This window comes from Pseudorasbora parva, chromosome 24 (genome assembly GCF_024679245.1).
Source record: "Pseudorasbora parva isolate DD20220531a chromosome 24, ASM2467924v1, whole genome shotgun sequence".
Classification (NCBI taxonomy): Eukaryota; Metazoa; Chordata; class Actinopteri; order Cypriniformes; family Gobionidae; genus Pseudorasbora; species Pseudorasbora parva.
Genome location: NC_090195.1, coordinates 2,339,800 through 2,353,925, shown reverse-complemented (window position 1 = coordinate 2,353,925; position 14,126 = coordinate 2,339,800). Strand labels below are relative to the sequence as shown.

The following is a 14,126-nucleotide window of genomic DNA, read 5'->3' as shown; positions in this document are numbered from 1 at the left end:
ACTGTTCTGACTTTTCCCTCAGAATTCTAAGTTTACATCTCACTATTCCAACTTTTCCCTAAGAATTCTAAGTTTATCTCTCACTATTCCGACTTTTCCCCCAGAATTTTAAGTTTATATCTCACAATTCTGACTTTTCCCTCAGAATTCTAAGTTTATATCTCACTATTCCGACTTTTCCCTCAGAATTCTACGTTTACATCTCACTATTCCGATTTTTCCCTCAGAATTCTACGTTTACATCTCACTATTCTGACTTTTTCCTCAGAATTCTAAGTTTACATCTCACTATTCCGACTTTTCCCTCAGAATTCTAAGTTTACATCTCACTATTCCGACTTTTCCCTCAGAATTCTAAGTTTACATCTCACTATTCCGACTTTTCCCTCAGAATTCTAAGTTTACATCTCACTATTCCGACATTTCCCTCAGAATTCTAAGTTTACATCTCACTATTCCGACATTTTCCTCAGAATTCTAAGTTTACATCTCACTATTCCGACATTTTCCTCAGAATTCTAAGTTTACATCTCACTATTCCGACATTTCCCTCAGAATTCTAAGTTTACATCTCACTATTCCGACATTTCCCTCAGAATTCTAAGTTTATATCTCACTATTCCGACATTTCCCTCAGAATTCTAAGTTTACATCTCACTATTCCGACATTTCCCTCAGAATTCTAAGTTTACATCTCACTATTCCGACTTTTTTTCTCTGAATTATGAGTACATTTCACAAATCGTTATTTTTATTTTTAACACCATTGGAAAACAAAAAGGTAATTGTGACTTTATATCTCCAAATTCTGACTTGGATTTGAGAGATAACTTCAAATTACCTTTAAAATATATTCCATGGTGGAAACAAGCTTCCGCCTTTCTTTCATTCATTTTAAATAAAATAAAAAATGAATGCATGTTTATGTTCCTAAATGGTTAAATGGCTGAAATATCACTGTGCATGAATTGTCCTGTATAATAATATTCTAGCCCTGCATGTGTAGGACTATGAACATGGTGTTGTCTGGTGTGAGAGGATGAGGAGATGAAGATAACACTGAGTGGGTGAGTGATGAAGAAAACAAACAGGCAGCGAGGCGGCACTGGCTTCCCACATGCTAAAAGCCCATTTTTGACATTCAATTATCCAGAATACTGATGGTGTTTCCCAGCGGACAGAAACTAGCTTCATCATCTGGCTTTCTCTCCTCATTCAGCTGTTTAATAATCTACTGCAGGGCCTGACGACAGCACAAACACTACTGTACACATATATCACAGTAACACCCTGTAATACTGACAGAGAATCAAAAAAAATTCATACATACAAGAGAAGGAAAAGAAAGATAACACTGTAAATTTAACACTGAAAACAAGAAAATGCTGCTCACAAGTTCTCCTACGGTATGTTTATGTCATTTTTTTATATGCCAACACAATTTTAAGAGACAATAGAAAATTATCATTTAGTTATAACAGTTATATATTTTTCTCTAATATTTATTTTTAATATTAACCATGAAAATCTACTCAAAATGTCACTAATAATTTAATTATAATATAGTTTATTATTTATTTAGTTAAAATCCATTCAAAATGTTACTGCATTAGTTATTTTATATTACAGGACTATATGACTAAATAATCCCATAGTTTATTGTAGGGGTGTAACGATTCGTTTTAACAACAATTTGATTCGTATCACGATTCGATGTTGTCGATACGATTCAAGAACGATGTTGGTTCATTTAGAACGATACGATCCGAAACGATTCAGTGACTTGAAATCGATTCAGTAACTTTTTAGCCAAAAATTTAAATCAGTGTGACTGAAATAAATACGTGCAGGTGAAGTTTCCTAGATTCCTGTCGTTTCTTTTAAGGGAACCAGGTATCAATTAATTATGGATATAAACAAACAAGTAAACAATTAAATGTGTTCACATTATTTGAATAAAGTGCAACCAACAGTTTAGGTTGAATTAACAGGAAGTTAACCTTTTCTGCTCTCATTTTAAATAAAAGTTAAGTAAGTGCAACCAACATACTACTACTGCTACTTCTGCTTGTTTTTCAACATAAAAATATTACAATATTAATATCAAAAATAAAGTGCAACCAACATCTCTTCAGGTTGAATGAGCAGTGGCTGAACCTGCTACTACTATAAACAGCGAGCGACTTATTAAGAACATCTCCGTCTTTACTAAAGCCAAAGTGTTTCCACGCACTGGACCGCGATGGTGGCTTGATAATTTCTCGCTCGTTGGCTTCTCTGTCATCCGCTGTCATGATAAATCCTGTCCGCGCTATGTTTAGTTTTCTTTGCGCTCTCTGCTGGCATGTAGCTGACGTCACATATAGGCAAACTGAGTAACGTTTAACGCCTTTATCATTAAAAGTGCTAAGAAAAAACATCCATATAAATTCTTACGTGCTTAAATCAAATCGCTATTTTCGATACAATTGATTGATTACCTTTTAAAACGATATTAGATCGATATATGTCGTCCGGAAGGCCAACTTGCCGAGCACAGATCGATGTATTGGGATCATTTGAATATACATCGATGCAGTGGATGAACCGTCACACCCCTAGTTTATTGCACAGTACTGGAAAGTCTTCCCCATTTCCCCTGTGAAGCGTCCAGCAAAAAAAATGAGACGTCTCCCTTCAGAATCAGTCTGTGTGAAGATTAAATGGATCAAATCTGATTAAACAAAAGTGCAGTGAGAATATCACAGAGATGGAAGCAGCTATTAAAACAACCACTAATGCTGTAAAACACTTGACATCAGGAGGATGTTTAGTGAATTACTGATGGATTGATGGTTAGAAGTAAATAAACACAAACAAAAACATGATCGTTTTGAGCTGCTGGGGTGAATGTGACGAAAGCGTGTCACTTTTCACCCTAAAAAAAAGATAAATTATACTTCATATAAAGTAAATTCAGCTTTTTTAATGAACATTATGCTTTGTGTGTGTGTGTGTGTGTGTGTGTGTATCATTTCATTATTGATATCAATTTTAAAAAAATTGTAATTCTCATTATCCTTAATGGTGATTCTCATTAAATTGACATGAATGTAATACAATTGTTTCTATTAATATCAGCAGAAATTACAACAAACAATACCAAGATGGATAAACACTTTACCAATTAAATGAATTAACATTATTCCGAACTATTACTATAATTAGAATTTGGGGTGAAAATGTGATCAATTGTTATGAAAATGTCCAATTAATCTTAATTGTCCTCAAATAAAAGCTTGACCTTTTGATTTTGTGGGGCAAATATGACCTTTATAACTCATTAATGAGTTTTTAAATCAGCTATTCAAACTATCTAATGTAATTAATTAGCAGATTAAAATATAGTAACCCTGTTTAGACCAGCCTAAGGTGGTTTGGTTAGATGGTTTTAGAGGGGTTTTGGGTTTTCATCAGCAGAGCGAGACCATCTTAAACCCAGTGCACTCCTAAAAATTACGTTTTTTATTAGAATTGATGGTTCCACAAAGATCAATTAACATTTATTGCACAAAAGGGTTTTTTTAGATTATTAAAATGTTCCTCACAGTAAGATACAAATGTTTTTTTTCCACTGAAATCCCCTTTTTTGTTTAAAAAAAGCTTTATTTTTAAGAGTGCAATTCTCAAAATCACCTGCTTTCACTATTAAAAAAAGGTTGATGTACTCATGAAAAACTGTACGTAATACACATTCCAACACTGTAAAAAATATGTTCAATAAGTTATAACAACGTGTTTTTACATTGTTTAAACTCATCAAAATAAGTTAAGAAATTTTCAGCTTTTTTTTAAGTTACACAAGATGCAACTAATTTTTTTAAAGTCAGTTTAACACAATCTAAGTAGAAAAAACATCCAAGTCGATTGTACTTAAAAATGTCAGGCTGTGACTTTTTTTTACAGTGAAGAAAGGTTCTTTAAATTAATAAAATGATCTGCGCAAGAACTGATCGCTGAACGGGTCTTTGTGGAACCAGAAATGCTTTTTCTAAGGCACTGCTGCAGTAAAAACCTTTATTTTACGAGAGTTTGCCTGTGAAACCACCTCAGGCTGATCTAAGAAGAAACTTAAAAAAAAGTCTTGTTTAAAGGGATAGTTCACCCAAAAATGAGCCTGATGTTTATCTGCTGACCCCCAGGGCATCCAGCATGTAGGTGTGTGTTTCTTCAGGAGAACACAAATGAAGATTTTTAACTCATCCGTGCAGTCTGTCAGTCATAATGCATGTGAATGGGTAACAACTCTATGAGAGTAAAAAAAACATGCTTAGACAACATGAAGAAAACCTGCTGCTCGTGACGACACACTGATGTCTTAAGACACAAATACGGTTGTGTTTTACCGATCGGTTCATGTTATTTTTTTTACCTCATATCCAGACGAATCTCATCTAGTGTTCCCATCCATTATTCTGTCTGATAAGGTCAAACTGGCGCGATCATATATATATATTAGATAGATAGATAGATAGATAGATAGATAGATAGATAGATAGATAGATAGATAGATAGATAGATAGATAGATAGATAGATAGATAGATAGATAGATAGATAGATAGATAGATAGATAGATAGATAGATAGATAGATAGATAGATAGATAGATAGATAGATAGATAGATAGATTGATAGATTCCTCATTAGTGTCTGAATGTGAATGAGGCATCTACATATATTTCTATGATCCCGCCGGTTTGACCTCCCCAGACGAAAGTATTAGTGGATGGGAACACTAGATGAGATTCGTCTGATATGAGGTAAAAATAACTTAAATACTGTTGTGTTTCTCACAGTAACCGATCGGTTCGTGTCTTAAGACATCAGTGTGTCGTCACGAGCAGCAGGTTTTCTTCATGTTGTCTAAGCATGTTTTTTTTACTCTCATAGAGTTGTTACCCATTCACATACATTATGACTGGCAGACTGCACGGATGAGTTAAAAATCTTCATTTGTGTTCTCCTGAAGAAACACCTCATGTTGGATGCACTGGGGGTCAGCAGATAAACATCAGTCTCATTTTTGGGTGAACTATCCCTTTAATGTTTGTTATTCTGTCCTCTGTAAATTGCCTGAACATTTTTTTTTTAAAGAGCATAAAAAGAGAGAAAACGGCTCTGAAAACGGAGCATTCACAGATGTGACAGAGACGAGTATATCTTACCCTCATGCCTTCAAACCGGGACAGCGCTCTCAGCGGTCTGAGGGCTCTGAGCGTTCGGAGAGATTTGATGGCAGCAAAGTCGGAGTAGCCGAGCGTGTTTGCTACGAGGCTTACTAGAGACACCTATGAGTGACAGAGCCGAGGACAAAGAGAAGATAGAAACGCAGCATTAGGAGACCAATAAAATCACACCCGTGCCAGTCCTGCGGAAGAAAAGGTGCGTCAGATGGCGGAGCTTCTCTGTGCTGGGAGGAAAAAGGTGGATTAATGGTGGAAACCCAGGAGCGGCGATCGAAACTGGATCTGTTAGTGATAAAGGCTGTTTAAAACGGCTCCCTCCTCTTTGACCTGCTAAGGACTGAAGGGCTGTTTAGTGGGCATCTTTGAGCTGTCTACTGAGTGTACTCGGATTTGGGCCCCGTTTAGAGCGGGTCTTACCCTCATCCCAGCAAAGCGAGAGACAGCGCGGAGAGGCCGCAGCGCCCGGAGCGTCCTCAGAACACGCATGGTTCCAATTTGTTCATAATTGACTGCACTTGCCACCAGACCAATCACTGAAACCTGTATGAATTGAATTATAGTTCGTTTAGTTAGAGTTTCTCATGAATTTCATATTATTCATATTAATTAAATGGGATTTGCAATGCCAAAGTAAATGCATTTCATGTGCATGTAGCCGTTTTGAAAGGGCACGTTTACTTTAAATATTTAAATCTTACACATTTCATATTCAAATAGGCTAAACTCTTCTAGGAAGCTTTCACTATTATTTTACTATACATATAATATTTTGAACCTAAAATATGAGTTCACTACAAATGGAATAAAAATAAGCATTTTAATACCAAAGTAAATGGATTTCATGAGCGTTTAACGGCTTTGAATGCACTTTATCGATTTTTTTTATAAATAATAAAATCTTAAAATTCATATTATACTTATAGGAATATATTAAATGTGTGTGTGTATTATATATATATATATATATATATATATATATATATATATATATATATATATATATATATATATATACACAATACTAAAAAATCATTTGTCATGCTTTTGTCAATCTGATAAATATTAAAAATATATATTTTAAAGTTATTTTAATACCCTTTTACTGACTATTAAAAGTATGTATTTTTCATGTCACTCACTTTCAATATAATGCTAAAAATATTTGCGTAAAATAATATTATGAATAAATTGAACTACATATATAAAATCATTTGTGCCTAAAACATTTATAAATATAATTTATACTGTTTTAAGGCAAGACACTAAACAATGTGTTGTTTAAGACTATTGGGAAAGATATAACCCTTTAAGTGCTTATTGTATTGTTATTTATTCATTTCCGTCTGTAGATTACAATCTCAATTGTTTTTTTCTCCTCTTCAGCAGTAGCACAAGTTTCACCAAAACTTCGTTTTATTTCTATCTATATTCTGAAGGTTTTTACTGAAGGGTTTGTTTAACGGTGAAAATTAAGTTTGTTTTTTTGTGGGTTTTTTCAATTGTGGGATTTTGGGCTATTTGGCTTTTCACATTGTGTTGTTTCAGACTAGAGGAAACATCCCAAATAACCCTTTAAGTGTTTCTTGTATTGCTATTTATCTATTTGCATCTGTAGGTTTTAATTTCAGTACATATCTTTAAAGGCTATTTTCACAAAATTAGTTTTTTCTCCACTTCAGCAGCACTAATATTCACCAAAAATTTAGTTTTAATATTTATAAATCACTTGGCTTATTTTATACATGTTATACCTAAAAACATGGTGAAAATAAATATTTTCTCTGTCTGTTTAGTTTTTTCTGAATTTATGAAGTGATAAAAAAAGAAATCCAAAATCCCCTCAGTAAAAACTCTAATATGTCAACAAATTGTATGCATATTAGTGCATATTTAATTAATGCCTCGTTTGCATATTTCCAAAAACACACTTTTTTTTAAAATTCTTTCTGTGATAAAAATACAAATTGTCAGCACATTTTCTACACCATCTCATCAAGTTTCAACATATTGCATAATATGAAAAGTCTCACCTAAAGAGAACTATGATATTTAATGCTGCAGTGAAGGTGTAATTTCTCCAACTCTTGCATCACCAAAAATATAGGAGAGAGTATTTTAACATCAAAAATAATTACACTTTACCTTTCACGTCACATCTTAAGGATTTCGTTTCAAATTCACAGCCCTTCCCACCAGTATATTTATTTTCTTCTCATTGATTTGAGCCACACAAATAAAACTCATATCCATATTTATAAAAGCACAGTACAGCAAAGATTGTCCATATCCAGTGCAGTCCAGCACATCTGAACAGTGTGGTTGTTTTGGCTCTTTAATCACAGTAATAAATGGCATTTATTATTGCTGAAAAGATAAAGGATTATCTACCACAAATATAGACATACGGCTTAGAAAACTAGATTAATGACACTGTTGACATGATATCAATAGTGTTAGTATGTATATCTACAAATGTTATTAAGAGTGTACGACCATAAAACCACCAGTTAATCATTTTTGTCAACACATTGACATAAACACAGTGGGTTATGTCTAAAGTGAACAGATGGCAGAATATCAGATGTGTATCAGTGTACTGGATCCGTGCGTCCGGCCTTAAACAGATAATAGACTAAATCACTCAATGCTCTTGACTGAATAAGGATTAATCTAGATTTAATCTATACAAATAAATGTCAGCTTGAAAGAAGAATTAAGAATGTCGTATGCAAGTTATTACGAATGCATCATTAATTAAAAAGAAGCAGAGGTGGACAATAACTACGCTCATTTACTTAAGTACACTTTGAGTATCTGTACTTTACTTGAGTATTATTTTTTCTGGAAACTTCTGACTTTAACTTCACTACATCTGAAAGACAAATATCGTACTTTTTACTCCACTACATTTCCTTCAAGGTCCTCGAAGTCACAAGTAATTTCCGTCGCAGCTTTGAAAGCCAGTGGATGATTTTTTCCTTCTTTAAAAGGTTTTTTGTTGCTGTTGTTGTAGACAGTCTGTCAGGAATCGCTCTTATAGGGTCATATACATTTTACCAACTTTTTTTAAACACTGATCAGTTCATAGCAAAATGGAAGAAGACGGTTCTTAGGCACAAGTGTGTGCACCCATAGCCGTACTTTGAAAGTATGTTTCAAAAATCAAGATTAGTTTAGTTTAGTAGTCTTAGAAAATATTAAAAATATAAACGTCTGGGAGAAAGAGAAGAGTAAAGTTGTGAGAATATCAGATGTGTATCAGTGTATTGGATCCGTGCATTCGGCCTTAAAGTGACAGCAGCTTTATAAAGAGCTTTGTAACTTTTCTACAAGTATTTAAATGAGTTTAAGTTAGTCGTATGCTAGTATGTCAGATGGAGCGCCACTGACTGGCTTAAACCATGATGGCATAATGTGCATTTATATAACAATAATAATGCATTGACATTAAAAAGGAAATTTAATTTTTGAGTACTTTTGAGAACCAATACTTTTGTACCTTTACTGAAGTAAAAATCTGTTTTTACAACTTTCACTTGTAATATTTGACCAGTAGTACTGTTACTTTTACTCAAGTAATGAAGTTGTGTACTTTGTCCAGCTCTGAAAAGAAGATCATGTTCTTGTTTCTTTATGAGAAGTTATCTTTAATTTTCAGTGATAGGAATAACGGCGTTATAGATAAACGGCGTTACTAACGGCTTTATTATTTTCAGTAACGAGTAATCAAACAAATTACTGTTTCCCCCGTTGCAACGCCTTTTCTGAGGAGGAAAATACTTAAAGAAGGCTACAGTAGCTATGTTTACCAGTTGTGTGACAGTTTTAGATTTTTAATTTGCACTACAAAGAGTCTATGTATATTAGGCTAATATATTTATTATTATTATTATATTTTTTTTGTATACTTTTCTTAAGGAGCATCATTTATTTTTAGATATATTTGATGGCCAGTTGGGGTCTGTGCAATAAATACTACAGTTCTAAAAAATCTATTTTGTTTTATTGTTCCACTATATTTACAATAATGTATTGAATTTGATAGGTCTTTCACATTGTCCCACATCAACATTAAAATAGTGTAGATTAGTGTACAATATTTTATAATAATTATTGATTAAATTTAGTGTCCATTTCATTCATTTAACATTTAATATTGGGGCATCCAAGTTATTTTACATATTTGAAAATTTAAAAAAAAAAGTTATAAACACTTGTCTGTTCTACTCATTTCAACTGACTTGTGAAAACTGGTTAAAAAAATTATGACAGCAATTATTTTTTTACAGTATCCTTCATAATAACAAGTTCATAGATGTATATTATGAGTAGGGATGCAACAATACAGTTACTCCACGGTTTTCAACCATGTTTTTTTTGGTTAAATTCGTTTATTTATTTATTTATTTATTTTTTGCTATTCTATTCTTAGGCGACAGGAACAGAAAGAGTTTAAAGAGAAAATGTTTTTATTGCAACTTTAATTAAAAAAAGCCCTGTACACATTCCCAGTGTATTGTATAATATAAAATAAATATATATAAAGATTTGCAGTGGCAGCTCAGTATGAAATTGAATGAATAAATGTAGGCTAAAATTAAAACTACATTGATTAAAAGCTGCTGTATTAAATGTCTTTTTTTATTAACATCACTTTAGAGGTGAACTGTCCCTTTAAGGACTAGACTGCACTGCTGTCAATTAAAGACCTGCTCATCACATATACAGACACACGCAATTTTACTTTCACTTTAGACATAACCGACTGTGTTTATATGTTAACCTTGTGTGTATTTGACAGTATTAGCGCAGTAAGACTGTCCAGTAATCACGTGTGTTTAACAGACGTTTAGTGCGCGCGCTCAATGCAAAACTAATGAAATGTTTAATCAGCAAGGCTTTAAAACACCCCTAACTTTAGTGCATTTGATTGGATATTTGCTCAAATCTAGAACAGACTCACAGGCACACAGAGCCGAAAATAAACTGAGAGAAACATTTCAAACGGAGAGAAATGGAAATAATTAATTAAATGCAAAACCGGAAAAAAACGCAATTCACCAGCGCGTATTGAACCGTGAATGCCGTACCGAACGGTTCGATATTATAGTGAGTATTGTGGCATCCCTAATGATGAGTTAGGGAATTTTAGAGAAATGCTTAATTTATGCATTACAATTGAACTAAACCCATTAGATTTCAGTCGACTAAAGCTACAGTAAATTTAGTCAACTAAAATCTAATGAGTTTAGTTAGACGGACTGTCTATTCACACCAAGTGCAAAGTGTGTGTCGTGTTGGCAAGTGCTATTCGCACTAGCTCCGCCTAACAATGCCTGTTTAGGAAAAAAAAGATAAAAAAATATCGGGTGTATTTTATTGTTTTCAGTGGCGTAGACAGTAAAGCATAAGGTTTAAAGATCGCGTTTCGACGTGATCGACCCGGGTTCGAATCCTCCTTTTGCCGAGCTCGCTATTCTCCCTTTTCACATATCACATCAGAAAGGCATTTACTTTCAATAAAATGAAGAAAATGTTCTAAAAGTGGAAATAAAGTGCCTAACGATATGTTAATACCAATAAGAGCGTTTATTAGGTGGGGTCTTTGTAGAAAGGGCTTTTATTATCCCTTTAAGGTGCCATCCATTAAATAATTTTAATAAATATAATAATTTACACTCTATGTTATTATTGCATCCTGTTAATGTGCAACATATTGAGGTGCAAATATTATACATCTGTCAAAATGAATATGTAATTAATATTCACACACATATTGCAAAGAATTACATTTACTTAGTGTAACTAGCAGCTTAGTTAAATTATAACGCATAAATTCATAATCTCTCTAAAAATTTCCGATGTTTTTTATTTTTAGTCGGCTAAAACTAGACTAAACTAACTCAGATGACTAAAAAATGACTAGAAATAAATGTAATTTTAGTCAAAAGACTAAAACTGAGACACTTTCGCCATTGAGATGCCTGGGATAAAATGTCTAAATTATCCTGAATTAATCACTTACCCTTTTCATGTTTGGATAATTCATTTTTTTGGACTAATTGGAGTAAGGAACCAACAATTTATAGAAATAAAAGAATATTTAACACTTTAAAAAAGATATTTAAATCTACGCACACTATAAATTCAATACTTTGTTTTAAAAGCTGTGCTTAAAATGGTAATGAATCAGCCAAATATATATATATATATATATATATATATATATATATATATATATATATATATATATATATATATTGCTTTATCTCATCAAGGTAAGCCATTTTCAACTTATAATATAATATAATATATAATATAAAATATATTATAAGTTGAAAATGGCTTACCTTGATGAGATAAAGCAATTTAAAAACATATGCTGTCATAACTTATTGATCATATCATTTTTTTACAGTGTACTTTACTAATGAGATCCTGTTGTACTGAAATACAGGGCCAAAACAAACAGCACCGCATTACTGGACTGAATCTGGAGCGCAAACAACAGCAAAATATGACCGTCATTATCAACGATCTTTTAATAACACTCATAAAACACATTTATTTGATTATTATGTAACATAAAAGTTGCTCTCTGTCAAACTGGCCTCATTCAATCCTTCTGAGATTTTAAATGTTTAATAATAAAGCACTTTGTCTGTTATTCACACGCTGCTCTTTGCAATCAGATGCTGGGAAAGTAAATTGATGCACTTACATCCACAATGAGAAAGTCCAGCCAGCACCAGTAGTTGGTGAAGTATTTCCTGAAACCGTAGGCGATCCACTTCAGACTCATTTCCAAGATGAAGATGTAGGTGAAGATCTTGTCTGCGTATTCGAGCACCACTTTCACCACTTTCCTCTGTTCAATGTAAATGTCTTCAAAAGCCTTTCAACAGAGAGACGCAGAAGAAGCAGAGTTAACAAACCACACGTACAGTACAGCGTGAGGAAGACTTCTTCAGACCTTCATCCGTAGGACAAACTCCGTGAGGACGGAGAGGGACAAGCTAAGTGTTTTTAGATCAATGACATCTGCATATTATAAAGAAAGAAACTCATTTGGGTTTGATCATGTTAAAGGGATAGTTCACTTTAAAATGACAATTCTGTCATCCTTTACTCACCCTCAAGTTGTTTCAAACCTGTATGAATTTCTTTCTTCAGCTGAACACAAGGGGAGATATTTTGAAGAATGTCAGTAACCAAACGGTTAACTGGAGCCATTGACTTCCATAGTATTTTGTTTTTCTTCTATGGAAGTCAATGGGTTTCCTCAGAAAGTCAGTGTCCACATTTTCTCAGCTGTCGCCGCAAATGTTTAGGAACGTTGGAGCTCAGAAACGCCACAGACGGCGCAAATTCGTGTCGTGGCTGATGTGAGGGGTTTTGACGCAAAATATTCGCTTTGCTTTATCGTAAAAAGGCCTAAAGACCCACAGAAAATGAAAAGCTGTGATTTTCTAGGCCGATATGGCTGGGAACTATACTCTCATCCCGGCGTAATAATCAAGGAACTGCTGCTGTACCACGAGTGCTGCGGTGCAATGAAAACAGGCTAACTCTAACCTGCTCACACAGAGAGCGTGCTGGACATCCAGCCGCTGCGTAATATCATTGCAAAAAGAGTGGCGTTCTTTTAATTTAGGGTGCGTTCACACTTGTCATGTTTGGTTGGATTAAAACGAACTCTGGTGCGATTTCTCGTTTAATGCGGTTCATTTGAACATATGTGAACGCTGCCACCCGAACTCTGGTGCGCACCAAACAAGCGGACCGAGACCGCTAAAAGATGGTGCGGTTCGATTGATATATGAACGCAACACGGACCAAAGACATGTAAACGGACCAAAAACAGGACGTGATGTCACAAGATGCGACACAGTCAGCTGATTTGACGGCGCGGAAAGATCGGTGTATCCAAAATGAGTAACTTTAACGTTAGAGGGCAAACGTAGAGCAACGAGGAAGAGCCTAATCAATATTTGGTCAGACGAACAAGTTTCGAAAATGCTAGAAAAAACGCACAAAAAGCAAACCTGGTTCTTCTCATCACAGGACCCGTGTTGCCCATTTGTCGGTACAGACGACAGAACTGCCGACGGCCGTCTCTTTTCTGCACAACGGAGGAAATCCTGGAGCTGTTTTGCATGTTTTAAACATTTTATGAGCTCTTCATAAGTTCTCAGCGTGTAAAAATAATGCCATATGTACACGCGTATAAAAGATGGTGTTTAATTATCCAGCACACAGCGTTGTTCTGAATGTTCGGTAAACGAGCTCCTACGTCATATAAGCCGACCAATCAGGTTGTGAGCGTCTCCCTGTGCCTTTGGTTCGGTAACTTTAGGTCCGCTGTTATAAATGCCCGTGTGAACGCTAAGCGGACCAGGACTATGTTTTGTTTTTGGGTCCGGACCAAACGAACCAAACTAACCGAACTACAAGTGTGTGAACTCACCCTTAGTATCGAGATTCTGTTTTCATTTTTATGTTTTCCGTTTTCATTCAGTTAATTATTTTTGCCATTTTTATTAGTTTTTCCGTTTAAATTTGTCATGTTTTAGTACATCTGTAGATAAATTAAATTGAGAAATTTTTCCTTGAACTCTAGACAAAAAAAAGTTGTTTAAGATTAAATATATATATATATATATATATATATATATATATATATATATATATATATATATATATATATATATATATATATAAAAAAAGAAACATTTCATTTTTATTAAGGTTAATTACTAAAATAATAAACAACAAAAAGTAATTAAAAGTTAATTTAAAAAAACTTTATAACTAAAACAATATTTTTGTTTCTTGATATAATAGAACATTTAACTGAAATATAATAAAAGATTAAAAACAACTATATAGATATATTAAAAA

The 14,126-nt window shown here is 33.7% G+C and overlaps 1 protein-coding gene across 1 annotated transcript in view; it reads right to left on the bottom strand.

Annotated features, from left to right (window-relative positions):
* The window catches only part of scn5lab (sodium channel, voltage gated, type V-like, alpha b), a 219,226-nt gene that overhangs the window by 12,498 nt on the left and 192,602 nt on the right, over positions 1 to 14,126 (bottom strand). The window contains exons 20-21 of the mRNA XM_067435448.1: positions 11,947 to 12,120; positions 5,205 to 5,327 (exon numbers count right to left, since the gene is read on the bottom strand). Coding sequence (XP_067291549.1) covers positions 5,205 to 5,327; positions 11,947 to 12,120 — 297 coding nt within the window. The remainder of the gene's footprint in view (positions 1 to 5,204; positions 5,328 to 11,946; positions 12,121 to 14,126) is intronic.